This window comes from Mesoplodon mirus, assembly GCF_964341445.2.
Source record: "Mesoplodon mirus genome assembly, chromosome: 11".
NCBI lineage: Eukaryota > Metazoa > Chordata > Mammalia > Artiodactyla > Ziphiidae > Mesoplodon > Mesoplodon mirus.
The window spans coordinates 58,805,160-58,821,524 of record NC_138987.1 but is presented as its reverse complement, the minus strand read 5'-3'; the positions used below and the strand labels follow the sequence as shown (position 1 = coordinate 58,821,524).

Below are 16,365 nucleotides of genomic sequence, written 5' to 3'. Positions count from 1 at the left end.
AATATGTATAATGTACCATTTTGTGACCTGGGATATGGGTAAAAGAATATCCATTGTATTATCCTTTACACCTGCCTAGATGTCTTAAATTATTTCACAATCATTTTTGAAGTGTTGAGTTTTTTCTCAGGGGGTGGGGGTGAGACAGGTGAGACAGGAATTAGCTGAGATTACAAAAGGAAGTAAAACAGTGATTGAGTAAAACCAAGTTGTAGAAAGGTAAAAGGAAAAAATAAAATTGTTTTAATGTACAGAAAACCAAACAACTCTTAAGAAAACAGGGACAGAAAAAATGATTCATTGAAACAGAAATTGAGAAACCTAATTATCATTATATGAAGTGTCAACAAAGTGTTCATCAAGGAGAATGTTTTTCTAGCAAACAGTCTACACCAAGTTCATCACCAGGCCAACGAGAGATGAAGAAACAGAAAATCCACGGGTAATCCTAAAAACCCCTACTGTCAACTACTGTTTTTACTAGAATGGTTTATGAAAGAACAAAGCACACTGGTTGGAATTTACTTCCTTTGGCAGTTGTGGTAGTTCAATGACTACACCAATGGACAAGAAACATAATGGGTGAGAAAGAACGTGAAGGTCTAGACACAACAACTTGAAAGAGCTGCCTTCAACTAAGTAATTAAGATCCTACTTTTAAATGGATGGAAGACAGAACTTTTATTGAGAGGTGGGCACTAATATGTGTTGAGCACCTATTATGTGCTCTCACATGTTCTCTACCTCATTTAATCCTAATAATCCCACGGGGGTAAATATTAATACTAACTAACTCTCTTTTACAGATAAAGAAACCTCAGCTCATAGCGGATGAAGAACTTCCCCTAAGTCACATAGCCAGTAGGAAGCAAAGTTATGATTTGGATCCTAGTGTATCACTCCCCTGTCCATACTGAATATCTCATTCAGGACAAACTTTCTCTTTCTTTCACAAAGGATTTTCAATTACTGCTAGTTTCAGAGCTGGAGTTATTTCATCCAGCTAAACTGTTCAATCTTATACTACACAGGATGTGAGACTTGTTCATCTGCAAAAACAGTTTTTAAAACAAAAACAAACCGCAGTATTTTGGCTTTAAGATCCCACTTACAATCAGTCATCTATAACTTCCCATCCAGAAGAGTACTAACCAAGTAGAAAAACTTTTCCCAACAACTGTTCCCAATCTCCCAACAATTTTGTGGATTTTTATATTGTACTTTCAAAGAGTCATTTCATTTTCCCTCCTAACAGCAGCATAGCAAACAGGAAAAAAAAAAAATAGTACTCTTTAGCGAGTGCCTGTGTTTGTTCATAGTACCAACATCTCACGGGAGGTTGGGAATAGAAATGCGGGTGGTGTGGAGGTGGTATAAGAAAACAGGAGACATGACACAATATGACTCATTTATAAACAGAACCATTCATGTGCAGCAGCAGCTTTCATTTTCAGCCTCCATTTCAGGTTTCAGAAGGCAGCTGCATGGGCCTGATGGTCGTTTTGAACCAGAACTAGAAAAGCCTCAGAACTTGACTTCTGAACAGAAGTTCATGTTTTCCAAACATAACCTTTATATTTTTGTTTCCTCTAGGTGCAATATTGTAGAGCATGCTGAGCACAATGCCAGGTACCTCCAAACCATCCGCTCTACTGTGGTCCTGGGATACCTTGCTTTTATGAGGGGGTCTTCAGATGATGCAACATTAGTAGTCCTTCAGTAACATTCTCATTAAGAGAATCATTCTGGACAATACTATCTATAATACTGAGGCTTTATGGAGCTAAACAAAATGAAAAGTTTGTTGTAAGTTTGATGCTTAGCTTTTTGGAAAGGGACCAATTTCTTGGGTGGTACCACTTTTAAACAGCATCAAACTCCTTTGCAAGCAAAGCTATGATTAAAACCAAACAGTCCATGGAGTAAAAATTTTCAATACTAAGAAAGAAGTACGGAAAATGAAAGTGCCTATTTCACATAACCCCTATTACATGTGACTATTTCTTAAAGTTTAAATGCCTATTTCTTAAATTTTTATGGTAAAACCCATCTAGATAATATAATATGATAATATTTTATAATGTCTCCATTCTGGTTATTGCAATAAAATTTTAAGACTTAAGTCAATTATTCATCAGAATGTTTTCAGAAATAAATCAAAGAACCATCAGTAATTTAAGTCTGGATGCATCTGAATTTCACATTTCAGTTAAAAATAGTACAATGTGGGGCTTCCCTGGTGGCGTAGTGGTTGAGAATCTGCCTGCCAATGCAGGGGACATGGGTTCGAGCCCTGGTCTGGGAAGATCCCACATGCCGCGGAGCAACTGGGCCCGTGAGCCACAACTACTGAGCCTGCGCGTCTGGAGCTTGTGCTCTGCGACAAGAGAGGCCGCGACAGTGAGAGGCCCGCGCACCACGATGAAGAGTGGCCCCCGCTCTCTGCAACTAGAGAAAGCCCTCGCACAGAAACGAAGACCCAACACAGCCATAAATAAAAATTAAAAAAAAAAAAAAAAAAGTACAATGTGGGGACTTCCCTGGTGGCGCAGTGGTTGAGAATCCACCTGCCAATGCAGGGGACACAGGTTCAAGCCCTGGTTCAGGAAGATCCCTCATGCCGCGGAGCAACTAAGCCAATGTGCTACAACTACCGAGCCTGCGCTCTAGAGCCTGCGTGCCACAACTACTGAAGCTCACATGCCTAAAGCCCGTGCTCCGCAACAAGAGAAGCCACCGCAATGAGAAGCCTGCACATCGCAACGAAGAGTAGCCCCCACTCGGGCAACTAGAGAAAGCTCGCGTGTAGCAGCGAAGACCCAACACAGCCAAAATTAATAAATAAATAAAATAAATATAAAAAAGAAATGCATAATAAAAGACCCTTCACAATCCGGCCCCAATTTCCCTTTAAAAAAAAAAAAAAACATTGTACCTGCTGTATTAAAAAAATAATAAAACCAGGACTTCCCTGGTGGCACAGTGGTTAAGAATCCACCTGCCCATGCAGGGGACACGGGTTTGATCCCTGGTCTGGGAAGATCCCACATGCCATGGAACAACTAAACCCGTGCACCACAACTATTGAGCCTGTGCTCTAGGGCCCGCGAGCCACAACTACTAAGCCCGCGCACCTAGAGCCTGTGCTCCGCAACAAGAGAAGCCTCACTGCAATGAGAAGCTTGCGCACTGCAATGAAGAGTAGCCCGCTCTAGCCACAACTAGAGAAAGCCCGCGCACAGCAACAAAGACCCAATGCAGCCAAAAATAAATAAATAAAATAAATTTATTAAAATAAAATAAAATTAAAATAATAAAATTGAATTTAAAAAAAACATTGTATATCATGACAATTTTTTTTCCTTTTTTTTTTGCCATGCCGCACAGCTTGTGGAATATTAGTTCCCTGACCAGGAATCAAACCCGTGCCCCCTGCAGTGGAAGCTTGGAGTCCTAACCACTGGACCGCCAGGGAATTCCCTATCATGACAATTTTTCATGTGCAATCCTAAATGGTAATAATTCCTGTCTCAAATCTCAATCCTTGAGCTCCATTTCAAGCATCTTACATTACAAATATCCGTATTTAAATAATGTAAAAGCAGCTGGATATCAGCTATAGTGTATTAATGATCTTGCTCCATTAGATTAGGAAATCTGGAAATAATCTTATAGGAAATCTGGAAATAATCTTATCTGGAAATAATCTCATAATCAGACAAAAAAGCTTAAAATGTAGTTCTAACTGAAAACATAGTATGGAAATGTAGTTTTTAAAAATCTTTGTTTATAGAAGCTAAAAGCAAAGCTACAAAATATATTTCCTCAAAAAATTAAAAACAGAATTACTTGGGAGTTCCCTGACGTTCCACTGGTTAGGACTTGGCGCTTTCACTGCCAGGGCCCAGGTTCAATCACTGGTCGCAGAACCGAGATCCCCGCAAGCCGCATGGCACGGCCAGAAATAAATAAATAAATGAAAAAAATGAAAAATAAAAAAAAATAGAATTACCATATGATCCAGCAATCCTACTTCTGGGTATATATCCAAAAGAACTGAAAGCGGGATCTCAGAGATATCTGCACACCCAAGTTCACAGCCACACTATTCACAATTGCCAAGAGGTCGAAGAAAGCCAAATGGCCATCACAGATGAACGGATAAAGAAAATGTAGTATATACATACAATGGAATATTATTCAGCATTAAAAAGGAAGGAAATCCTGTCACATGCTACAATATGCATGAGCTTACAAGACATTAAGCTAGATGAAATAAGCTTGTCGCAAAAAGACAAATACCCTATGATGCCACTTACATGAGATATCTAAAGCAGTCAAATTCATAGAAATACAAAGTAGAACCTACTTTGGATGGCTGCAAGGGGCTGGGAAGAGGGGGAAATAGGATTTTAATAGGTATAGATAGTGTTTCAGTTTTGTAAGATGAAAAAGTTTTGGAGATCTGTTGCATAACAATGTGAATATACTTAATATCACTGAACTGTACACTTAAAAATGGTTAAGATGGTACATTTTACGTTATGTGGTTTTTACCACAATTAAAAATAATTATTTAAAAATATCGATATTACTTTTCATATTTTTTCGTGTTAATCAATTTTTCCTAAAACTACATAAATGCTAGGGATTTAACAGCAACCAAGCAAAAATATCGTTAAGTACATCACAGTATATATACAAATCTCTTTCCTCTTTCCATGCATCATCTTTTACAAACTTGAGCCAAAATTATAAGTAAAAGTAAAAACAATTAAGTATTAAAGGACATGACAGCATTTTTATTTATTTTTTTTAAAAACTAAATTTATTTATTTTATTTTTGGCTGCGTTGGGTCTTTGTTGCTGTGCATGGGCTTTTCTCTAGTTGCAGTGAGCCGGGGCTACTCTTCATTGCGGTGCACAGGCTTCTCGTTGCGGTGGCTTCTCTTGTTGCGGAGCAAGGGCTCTAGGCATGCAGGCTCAGTAGTTGTGTCTCGCGGGCTCTAGTGCACAGGCTCAGTAGTTGTGGCGCATGGGCTTAGTTGCTCCGCAGCATGTGGGATCTTCCCGGACCAGGGCTCGAACCCGTGACCCCTGCACTGGCAGGCAGATTCTTAACCACTGTGCCACCAGGGAAGTCCATGACAGCATTTTTAATTAAAAATAAATAACCTGACAATATATAACACAGTACAACAAGACTATAATATAAATCCAAAATACTGTGGGACCCTATTATTTAATATATTTTGCTGCAACTCTCAGGATTAGTTGTGTGAAAACTGGTCCCCCCCAACCCCAAAATGCACTAAGTGTAGGTAACTATAATGCAACAGCAACTGGAGCTCCAAGAAGGCCCGGGAACATATCTGTTTCAATGAATTCCAAGAGCCTAACACATCTGACACATAATAAATGCTCAATAAATTTTGCTAAAATTTGGACTTCCCTGGTGGCGCAGTAGTTAAGAATCCTCCTGCCATTGCAGGGGACACAGGTTCGAGCCCGGGTCCGGGAAGATCCCACATGCCGCGGAGCAACTAAGCCTGTGTGCCACAGCTACTGAGCCTGTGCTCTACAGCCCACGAGCCACAACTACTGAAGCCCATGCGCCTAAAGCCCATGCTCTGCAACAAGAGAAGCCACTGCAATGAGAAGCACATGCACCACAACGAAGAGTAGCCCCCCCCCACCGTAACTAGAGAAAGCCCGCACGCAGCAACAAAGACCCAACGCAGCCAAAAATAAACAAATAAATTTATTTTAAAAAAAGAGAGAGTAGTAGTGTAGTGGAAAGGATACTGATCTGAAGTCAGAAGAGCTCTATCACTCTGTAGGGAACTAGATCCCGCATACATGCTGCAACTAAAGATCCTGCACACCACCACAGAGATCCGTGCCGCAACTAAGACCGGGAGCAGCCAAATAAATAAACGAATATTTTTAAAATAAATAAATAAATAATTAAAATTAAAAAACACTGGAAGGAAAAGTATAAATTCAAATTACAGCCCAGATTTGCAACCAACTCTGAAGAAAAAAACTTTCTTCAGAAACTTTTTCAGGGTCTTTTAAGGGGCCCAATTCTTAAAACCTAGAATGTTATTAAGAATGTAGTCATAGTGTGGCATATACCTTTTAAATAATGCTTCAGAACACCAGGGCCTGTATAATAATGCTAAATGTTACAGAAAGGGATAGGACTATTGTGATATCCCTTCTGTATGAAATATGAAAAATATGGCTGTTTTTCAATTAAACAGCAAATTGAAAAATTTCAACTAATTATTATCTATTAATGTTTACAGACACCCAATCAATAACTTACAAAGCGTTATGTAATAAAGCTTTTCTACAGATGTTCATCTTACATTTAAAACATTTTCAAGGAGGGAAAACAAAACAATCAGAAGCAAGGAATGAGCAGAACTAAATTTTTAGTGCCAACATTTATATGCTACTTTACAAAGTAGAACAATTAAAGGGAAAGGGAGATATGAGAACAGATACTAAATTTTTCTGAAACACTAGGCACCCTTGTGCTCCTTATTTAATTAAGAACTAAAATGGCCACATTACACAATGCAACAGGATTTAACAATGACGTCATTGACAGAAAGCCACTGGAATGAATAAATAGGAGCAATTGAATCAATCAAGGCACCTAGGTTTTAAAGGAGACCTTTTCTACTTAAACTGAACTCATTTAAAAAGCACTTAAAAAATCACACTAAGAATCAAATATAACATTAGATACAACAAAGATGCAGAAACATTTTATATTTGATAAAAGTATATTATTTTAAAATAGAAAATTCTCTTGTATGACCTTTTGCACTAGAATGTTAATTTTGAACACATTTAAATCCTCTAAACCTACTTATCACTAATGTTCAAATGAACTAGTCTAAAATACAACTCTCTTAACAAATTAGGTCTCAGCAATCTGACCCCAAGTTTAGCGACACTTGGCAAACCAACTCTGGTATCGCATTCAACTTAACTTCTAAGAGGAGACATTTTCCTGACCCCGATAAAACTGAGCAGATGTGAAATTTTTATTTTTAGTGCCTGAAATTTGCTTCTTGAGTGAATTATAGCCATCAGGGAAATGTGCTCTATTCTCTTGCCAAAGCCCACCCCTGCACTCTTTATTAGGCAGAACTCCCACAAAGTCATCCAAACTAAGTCTTTCAAAACCAGGCCCCTCCTCAACCTGGAGGAAGAGTTTTCTGGATTTAGCAGTGGCTGAGAAAAAATCTGAAGCTTTAGGCTTAAAAACAAAAACAAACAAACAAAAAACCCCTAAGATCTATGAGTGTATGACTACAAAATGAAAGGGAAAAGGGTGCTGATAAAGGGGAAGGGGTGTTGATTTCAGAAAAAAAAGCTGCTAACTTAAAAAACAACAAAAACTAAGAGCCCATAGATCATTTCACTGTCTGGAAACTAAACTCAGTTTACTGGGTGGTCTCTTCTTCACTACCACCCACCAGGGGCACAGCTGTGAAAAACAGGAATACAGAGACAGTGGGCTTATTTGGTTCTGGTTCTAAGTTTGTGCCTTTGCCTGTATATTCAAGCAAACGAACATAGTGAAAGTCAAAATGAGAGCTTAGAAGATTTTTAAACGTTACTTTTAAAAAATAATGAATGTGGGAATTCCCTGGCAGTCCAGTGGTTGGGACTCCTTGCCTTCACTGCTGGGGGGCGGGAGGTGGGGGTGGGGGGTGGGAGGGGGGAGGGGTTCCTTAGGTCCCTGGTTGGGTAAGTAGGGATCCCACAAGCTGTGCAGTGTGGCCAAAAAAAAAAAGAAAAGTAAACATACTAAGCTGCAGTCTTCCACAACCATGTAATAATAATGTCTCACTTTGCAGAGTGCTATCTACCTACCTCTCTGTATCTTGTAGCTTACAACATGATTTCATATCTAAAGCTCTTTCCACTACATCATACTGCCAAGAGGTTGAGTTTTTCTAATAAAATAACTATATACCAGAAAAACCATATATCAGGAATAACTATATATGAGACACTTTGTAGCAGCCACACAACAGCTAAGGAGCACTAAGCTTCCAGGAAATGACTTTATTATCTTTCATTAAGGCTGAAGTCAGATCAATTGAAGGGGAAAAAAATGTTGCACAAGTATGACTAACCAGAAAGGAAGAAACATGTATCTTCAGAAACCACTATTAATAAAGCAATCTCAGCTCTCACAAAATGGCCTTTCAGAGCCTCATTCTCTCCTTAGTGAATGTCAAACTGCTGCTACCTTACAAAAAGACATGCATTTTCTAGAGCTCAGAGACCATCAATAACAGCTAGGTCAGTAGCCCTATCTTATGACATAGTAAATGGCAGACTTCCCCAGAGCATGATTTAGCAATGAAAGTGTCTCAGAACTGTTCCTTAGAGCTGAAGTTATAAACCGTTTAAAAATTGCAAGGATCCAAATTATTACTAACTAGAACAATCTCAGTTTTGCTTTCCTTTGAAGAGCAAAACTGCTGGATACAACAACCTAAGAGCAAAGAGAAAACAAACACACAAATGTAGATTACCCAGAAAGTGTCTAATTTTTCAGGCTGTTGGGTTCAGTTTTTATTAAACTTTTCCCATTTCTACTCCCATAATTTTTTTTTTTTTTTTTTTTTTTTTTGCTGTACGCGGGCCTCTCACTGTTGTGGCCTCTCCCGTTGCGGAGCACAGGCTCCGGACGCACAGGCTCAGCGGCCATGGCTCACGGGCCCAGCCGCTCCGCGGCATATGGGATCCTCCCAGACCGGGGCACGAACCCGTATCCCCTGCATCGGCAGGCGGACTCTCAACCACTGCGCCACCAGGGAGGCCCTACTCCCATAATTTTTAGCCTATAAAACACGTGCCAGCTCTAGAGCCTTAAATTTCAAAGAAACAAAAATATCTTTTCCGAAACATTTTAAACAGTCTAAAGGATTTCTTATGTTCCAAGTTAAAACTAACAGGTAATGAATGCCCCAGACTAGAACTAACAGCAAGCAGTCTCATCACTTAAGTGCTTCCCAGTATCTCAAAGTACTCATCTAGAAAATAAGGCAGTTGTATGAGATGATTTTCTCAGGTCCCTTCCAGCTCTAACTTTCTATTCCAAGATCTCCAATTCACTAAGAAAATTACTGTCTGTTAAGGCTCAAAATGTACTAATTTTAAACACACTACAAGACTGTAAGAAAGTAGGGAACTTGAGCAGACCTCCCCAGCACAGATTTTCCTAAACTGCAAGAGGCAGGAAATATGGTTGCCTATTTGTTGTCCTCTCTTACATAAGAACCAGTCTAAACGGAATGAGAACTCTATAATAAAAGTAAACAGTTAATAAACCCACACATATTCCAACAGAAGTAGAAGTTCGGTGGTATTAAACTATTTCCCATCATAACTTGTATATATCATGCCAGAATATAAAAATGTGTATGTATCCTAATGTGCTTTATTAAAGATTAGCTCCATCACCATGGAATTTAAAATGATAAATTCTAAATAAACTTTCACTTTTTTAAATAAATGTTTTAAATTTCAAATTAACCAATACTAGTGAACATAGTTCAAAATAAATGACTGAATAGTAGCATCAACTGATTCAACATACATTCCAATATATACCTCTTCCCTGACGACTCTTTCCCCTTCAAAGTTCTCCTTATTCCCAACTCCTCTCAGCTCCACCTCCCCAACTCCATTCTGGGCCCCACTCCCTTTCTCGCCCCTCCCTTCTCAACCACACACTACTTTCAAAGCAGACTAGGAAGTGGCTCTCTAATCTAGGAAGTATCAGAATCACCTAGGAAGCCTAAGAAACAAAAAATAAATTAATTTTTAAAAAAAAGAATCACCTATGAAGCTTATTAAAGATACACATAAGTACTTTCAAGGTAAGTAGGAGTTGAAAAAATTAAACATTGCTTGCTCAGAGGGTACGCTCTTCTGGTTAACTAAAGATTAACCAGGGAACTTATTTTGTTGAAAGGTCCTTTGGAATCCATCACTTTTCCCTTGCTTACAGTTCATGAGAAGTATCTGATGATTTAATAACTGTCCTACAAATAGGTTAAGTTTATAATCAATTCCTATCCCGCAGGGGTGAGCCCTCAGGCCAAATAAAGCCCTCAAGGTAAGAATGGTTTCATATTTTTAAAGTGTTGCAAAAACCAAACAAAAATTACATGTAACTGAAACCACACGTGGCCCACAAGGCCTAAAATATTTACTGTCTGGTCCTTTACAGAAAAAGTTTGCCGACCCTTGTTCCGCAGCACCAAAGGCACTGAAAGTACAGAGACCCCAGGGACATTGCTCAGAAGGGCTCCTTTCTCATCAGATTAACTGAGTCAGTTCCAAATGACTTAGAATCACTGCTATTTCTCTAATTGACTTGCCCTCAAGAAAGGGTTACCCTCAAAAGGTTCTACTCCCTTCTTTAGACTCAATAGTTTCAGCTGGGATGCTAGGTAGCTCTGGAGATAAATACAAAAGATTTCAAGCCTTACCTGAGGCATTTGCTATAGCCAAGGGCAGGCTTGGAAGCTGGTGCACCTGGATTCCTGAAGCACCCAATGCACTGAGGTTAATGGTCTGGAGGCCAGGCATGGAGGAGAGTTGAGCAGCATTCACAGTGACTGTGCCGGCAGGGATGGAAGCAGCTGAGGCAATAGGTGTAAGGGTGGTACTGCTGCTGCTGGTCTGCCCCAAGGAAACACCCTGCATTGGGGCCAAGGTGATTGTCTGGGCCTGTGGGTTCTGAACTTGGAGGTTCTGCAGCTGAAGAGTCTGCCAACTGACCTGTCCATTGGGCCCCACTGTTGGTGTCCGGATGATGATAGGGCCAGAGTTTGGAACAGCCTGAAGCTGAAGGTTCTGGAGGGTTTCCTGGGAGATAGCTTGAGTTGTAAAGGTCTGCCCTGACAGTGGGGCTGCTTGGAGGGCCTGGAGGGCCTGTCCCCCTTGAACTAGTTGAGGCTGGATGAGAATTTGTTGTTGTTGCTGCGTCTGCTGGTTTTGCTCTCCCTCTTTTTGCTGACTTGCTTGCAGTGAGCCTCCAGATGTCTGGTTCTGCTGGATGTTCAGAGCATCAGATCCCTGCAGCCCACTGACCCTCTGCGGTGTCTGGCTTTGAGAGTTGGTCCCTGCTGATCCGCTGGTGGTAAAGTTCATAATTCCCATGTTGCTGGTGGTAGTAGTTGTTGAGTAGCTATTGGCATTGGTGAAAAAGGAGCTGGAACTGGCTTGTGATGATACCAAACTGGCAGAACTGATGGCAGTCCCTGAGGTGACAGGCTGTGAGCCACTCTCCTGGGACCCAGAGCTGCTGATCGTGACTGCCTGAGAGCTAGGAGTCAAAGTAGCTGCAGAAACGCTGTTGACAGGTAGCAAGGTAATATTCCCATTCAGAGCCACTGGTACATTGGTCACATACTGAGTCTGTCCTGAGAGTACATTATTAGCCAGGCCTTGGAGGGGGACAGCCTGCTGGAGTAGATTTGGCATAGCAGCAATGATGTTGCCTCCACTTCCTCGATTTGTGATGATCTGTTGGTTTGCACCTGGTATGATCTGTATCTGACCTGAACCATCCTGCTGCACTTGGGCCCCAGTGGCAGCAAACTGCAGCTGTTGCCCATCAACGGTCTGGAACTGTGGGATTACTTGATACTGAATATTAGGCATCACCCCAGGCAGTCCTGTCAGGACTTGCTGGTTCTGTAGGTTGGAGGTGGCAGCCACAACGTACTGCCCACCAGAGACCGTGCGATTCTTGGAAGACTCACTGCCATTGTTGCCACTGGTACTGCTGCCACTCTGTTCCTTCGAGGTAGGGGTAGCCCCAGAGGAGGAAGAGATGATCTGCCAGCCATTGGCACCCTGGGAAAGTTGTGTGGCTGTGAGGTCAAGCTCACCTGTGCCCCCTGACTGGCTTGGGCCCTGTGAGTTGTTGCTGTTTTCATTGGGTGACTCAATTCTGCTGCAAGTTGCCGCCAGCAGGGCCAAAGGGGATGGCTGGGATTCCTGGCCAGGAATAAAGGAGAGGAAAGGAGTTACTTTAGTGACACCCATCTGCCAGCCCAGGGGGTAGTACACAAAATATAAACAGCAAAACAGTGCAAAGAAAAAAAAAAAAAAAAAAAGCTGACCTATCTGTACTGCTGAAATTCTCATTTTGGGGGATCTCCAAGCTACTTATCTCTCTGTGCTTACTTCCCTATCTATAAAAGTTCAGCCCTTTCTTAAAAATTTTCCTATGAAAAGTAAGACAATCATCTACGAATATTTACATCCTCTCAATACCTTCCCCACTCTGTCCAGATCATCACTTACCTGCCCTCCTCCTCCTCCACTGCTGCTGCTACTGCCCGTGCTGCTGCTTCGAGCCTGAGAAAAGGCACCACCACCATTACCACTGCCCCCATTATTGCCACCAACTCCTTTTTCAATCTTCACCACAGCTGTCATTTCATCCATGGAGTGATCTTGGTCTAAAAAGAATTTGAAAATAACTTAAAGTTGGAGAAAGGAAAAGGGTAAAGTGAGGAAGGGTAAAGGAGGCTGTGATGAAACAGAAATAACTAACAGGAAGGTGAAAGGCGCCAGTATTAAGAAAAAAAAAAAAAGGATTGGGGGAGAAGGAACAGTTGTAGGACCAGTAGGATGTGAACTAGGCTAGGTGGTGCCAAAACTGGGCCTCAACTCCCCCTTGCACAAAATTAAACTCAGAAAACATTGAAAAGGTGTTTTTGATATAGGAAATGTGAAGGTCGGTGGGCATGTTGAAAAAGTTTAAAAGTATCCTGGGGAAAAAAAGGATAGGTAAGGCACAAAACAACATGTGGGTGGATGGAAAGCTTGCTAAAAGCAGGGTCAAAGGAGACAGGGAAAAAGAAAAATTCAAGTATAAAAAGTAACAAGAGGAAAGGAAGAGAAAGGGGAAAAGAACAGATAAAAAGTTTGAGTGGGGAAACATCTGTGAATACTAGTAAGGGGCTAAAGAGGTCCAGGGGTTAGAAATCAGGCATTTCGGGGCGGCTACAGGGCGGGCCCTAGAGTGAAAGGGCGGTTTCGGGGTGAGGGGCGTGGAAAGGGCGGGACGGTAGGGGGAGGGGTAATTTGCGGGGGGGAGGGGTAATCTACGACCGGGGGGTGGGGGAGGGCCTTGGGGCCGGCGGCGACCAGAGGGCGGATCAGGGAGGCGGTTGGCCCGGGCGGGGCCTGCACTGCTCGGGCCGCCCCCGCGGCTCCAGCCCCCGGCAGGAGGAGCCTCAGGCGGGCGGCCGAGTAATGGGGGGTAGGCCCGTCCCCCGTGGCCGGGGCGGGCAGGGGGCGGGCGAGGCCACGCTGCCCCCTCCCCCGGGGCGGGTGGCCCATCCCCCTCCTCCGCGGAGGCCCCGCCACTGCCCCTTCTCCCTCCCTTCCCTCCGCCCCGGGCGGGACCAAGGCCGCCGCCGCCGCCTCCCGCCCGTCCCCCCTACGGCGGGGACCGCCCGGTCGGCCCTCGCGCGCGCCCCCTCACTCCCCTCCCACCCCTGAGCTTGGAGTGGACTCATCCTTACCGCTCATGGTGGCAGCCGAGAGACGAGCTCAAGGGGGTCCTGTCCGGGGGGGTTGGGGGGGGCCAGGAAAAACGCGGACGCTGACGAGGCAAGCGAACCCGGACCGGACAGGGAGGGGGGGGGTAAGGAGGAGGGAGCAGCGCGCCACAAGCCCGGCCTAGGCCCCGCCCCTTTACTGCTGCCCCGCCCAATGAGGGAGGGAGAAAGGAGGGACTTGCAGAAGAAAGACGGGTAGATTGCCCAATGGTAAGACTCGCTTGCACTCTTAAGGCGTGCAAGACAAAGTTGCGTGCGAGGTGTCCGCCCAAAAAGAGCGCCCTCTCAGTTTTAAAGGCCAATGAAAGACGCAGGAAGTGAAGGTGGGCGGGAACTAGAGGTGATAGGCTTGAGAAGAAGCCAATCAACTGCCAGGCGGGCTCCCTGAGAGGTAGGGATAGGAAGAGCTTTCATTGGAATGACAGAACACCAACCAACCAGGACCCTGGACGTGCCTGGGCAAAGTCCTGGTGGGAGGAGGTAAGAAGTAGACAGGAATGGGATAGGATGAAACTGATCAAAACCAGTCAGAAATCAGGCGGGCAGCCAGGAAAGTTATGATTGGATTAACACTGAAAAGAGACACGATAGGACGCAAGTTGACGTGAATAAAAGCCAATTGAACGCCGTGTGAGCTCTGAGGGCAGGAACCTGGAGTGGGCAGAGGAGAATTGGCGTCTCCCTCAGTCATTCAGTCCAATGAGGCGGCGGGGGAAGCCTGGCACCGCCTCCAACTTAACCAATGGGCGTTACTAGAGCCGGGAGGGAATAGGGCTGTGCCAGGAGGAGCCCGTCGCCATTTTGGCCCTCCTCAGGGAACGTCTTCGCCGTGATTAGGTAGCAACGTTTCAGCGGAACCGTGCAGCTCAACAAGTGTCAGGGCCGAGCTACTCGGCACGTAGGTCTGCCTTGACACCAGGGCTCGTTTGAGTCTTAATGTAACCAATCTTAAAAGTACTTCTCAAGTCTCACTCTCCCCCGGGTGGGCGGACAGGCAAGCGGATGCCTCTGAATGTGGTGTAAGCCCTGTAGATACAAGCGCAACGAGATCTGGCGAGGGTGTTCACACATTCAGTTAATAATGCGCTGACCAATTTGAACGGTCTTTGTGACTGCAGCAAACGCCATTTTATTAAATTCCCCCCAGAGGTGCTAGCTACTTAACTTAAGGCGGGTTAACTTTTCAAGAGCTTCCCTTTGAAGACTAAAGCATGTTGGAGAACTTCCCAGTGTCAAGATTCTATAAGCCACTTCCCCCCCGCCCCCTTTAATTGTAAAATACAATCTAAGCAAAAAGCAAGCTAGCCAGATAGAGTTCCTGCTTTTTGCAACTACAAAGGTTAAAGGAGATTTTTCCTGAGACACCTGAATTTCTGGTCTCCCTTTCTGCCTCTCCTGTATCCTAGCTTTGGCGGAGGCAGCCTGGGTGGTTTGTCAATAACATGACAAGGTCATTCTCTTTCTCACTTGTATGTTATATGTTAGCACTTCATTATCTGCAATTCAGCACTTGATAGTGTCAACGTTTTGAAGTCTGGATTCCCCCAAAACTGAGACCTCTTGCTGCTTTGGGCAAGGCCTGAAGGTGAAAGCCTATAGTGTTAGGTGCCTAGGTCAGCTAGGCATCTTGCATTCCTTATGTCATTCTCATAAGGAAGATATTAGTATTAGAGACATTATGTATTTTATAAGTGAAGAAATTGAGGCTGGGCAGTAACTTGCCCAAGATCACAAAGCTAATGGGTTGTACTGCCAGATTGCAACCCAGAATAGTCCCACAAAGTCTTCTATAAATTCTTAAGTGAATAAAGCAATGCCTTATATAACCATTTATAAAAATGGGCTTAATAAAACAAATACTTTTTTTTATTTTTGGCCACACCCCACTGCACGTGAGATCTTAGTTCCCTGACCAGAGGTTGAACATGCACACCCTGCATTGGAAGGCGTAACCACTGGATGGCCAGGGAAGTCCCAAATTTATTTAGTTTTAAAAAAGCTTTTTATTGTTACCTTCTAACTCCTGAAAAAAATCCTGCCCATACTTCCAGGACAGCTCAAATGGTATCATACTCTTATAAAACATCACATTTCCATTAATAGCATCTCTCCCTAGGTCAAAGTTTCTCAAAATATAATATCAGAGTCTTTATCCGTATCCTCTGGACTGCTTTTTTAAAAAGGTGGATTCCTAGACCCCATCTCAGACCTAATAAATGAGATTCTCTGGGGTGGGTCATGAGAATATGCATTCTTAAATAGCTCTTTCAGGTGATTAGTCCCTAAATCAGAGTTTAAGTAACACTAAGGGAAGAAATTGGAGAGAAGAAACTTCTAGAAGGAAAGAAACTTCCTGGAGGGAAGAAGCTGTATTACTCATCTTTGTAAACCAAGCTCTGGAGATTCCAACAGCTGTTTAGTGTATTTAGCAAAAGACCACACCCAAACTTGCGGGGGGGGGGGGGGGGAGGAACTAACACGGTGGAGCAGCCCTCTGAACGTTTCACGTGCTTGTCTAATCCTATCAACCAATTTAAGAAATTGTCATCCTCTTCTACAGATGAGAAACCTGAGGCTCAAATTCAGTTAAATTATGACTGTTTTGTTCAGTTCCAACGCTTGTGTTTTTTCCAACAATTCTAAGCTAGTCTAAACCTGAAATGGGAACTAGGGTTTGATTTTATTCCACGTAGTGAGAAAAAAGGCCTAGATTTAGACTCAGAAATTCAAGAGCCACCATCCT

General features: G+C 43.1%; 1 protein-coding gene across 1 annotated transcript in view; it reads right to left on the bottom strand.

The window, feature by feature from the left end:
- The window catches only part of SP1 (Sp1 transcription factor), a 41,045-nt gene extending 27,353 nt beyond the window's left edge, over positions 1-13,692 (bottom strand). The window contains exons 1-3 of the mRNA XM_082635898.1: positions 13,587-13,692; positions 12,358-12,515; positions 10,533-12,048 (exon numbers count right to left, since the gene is read on the bottom strand). Of these exons, the coding sequence (XP_082492024.1) occupies positions 10,533-12,048; positions 12,358-12,515; positions 13,587-13,593 (1,681 nt within the window). The 5' untranslated portion in view covers positions 13,594-13,692. The remainder of the gene's footprint in view (positions 1-10,532; positions 12,049-12,357; positions 12,516-13,586) is intronic.
- Between the last annotated feature and the right edge of the window lie 2,673 nt (positions 13,693-16,365).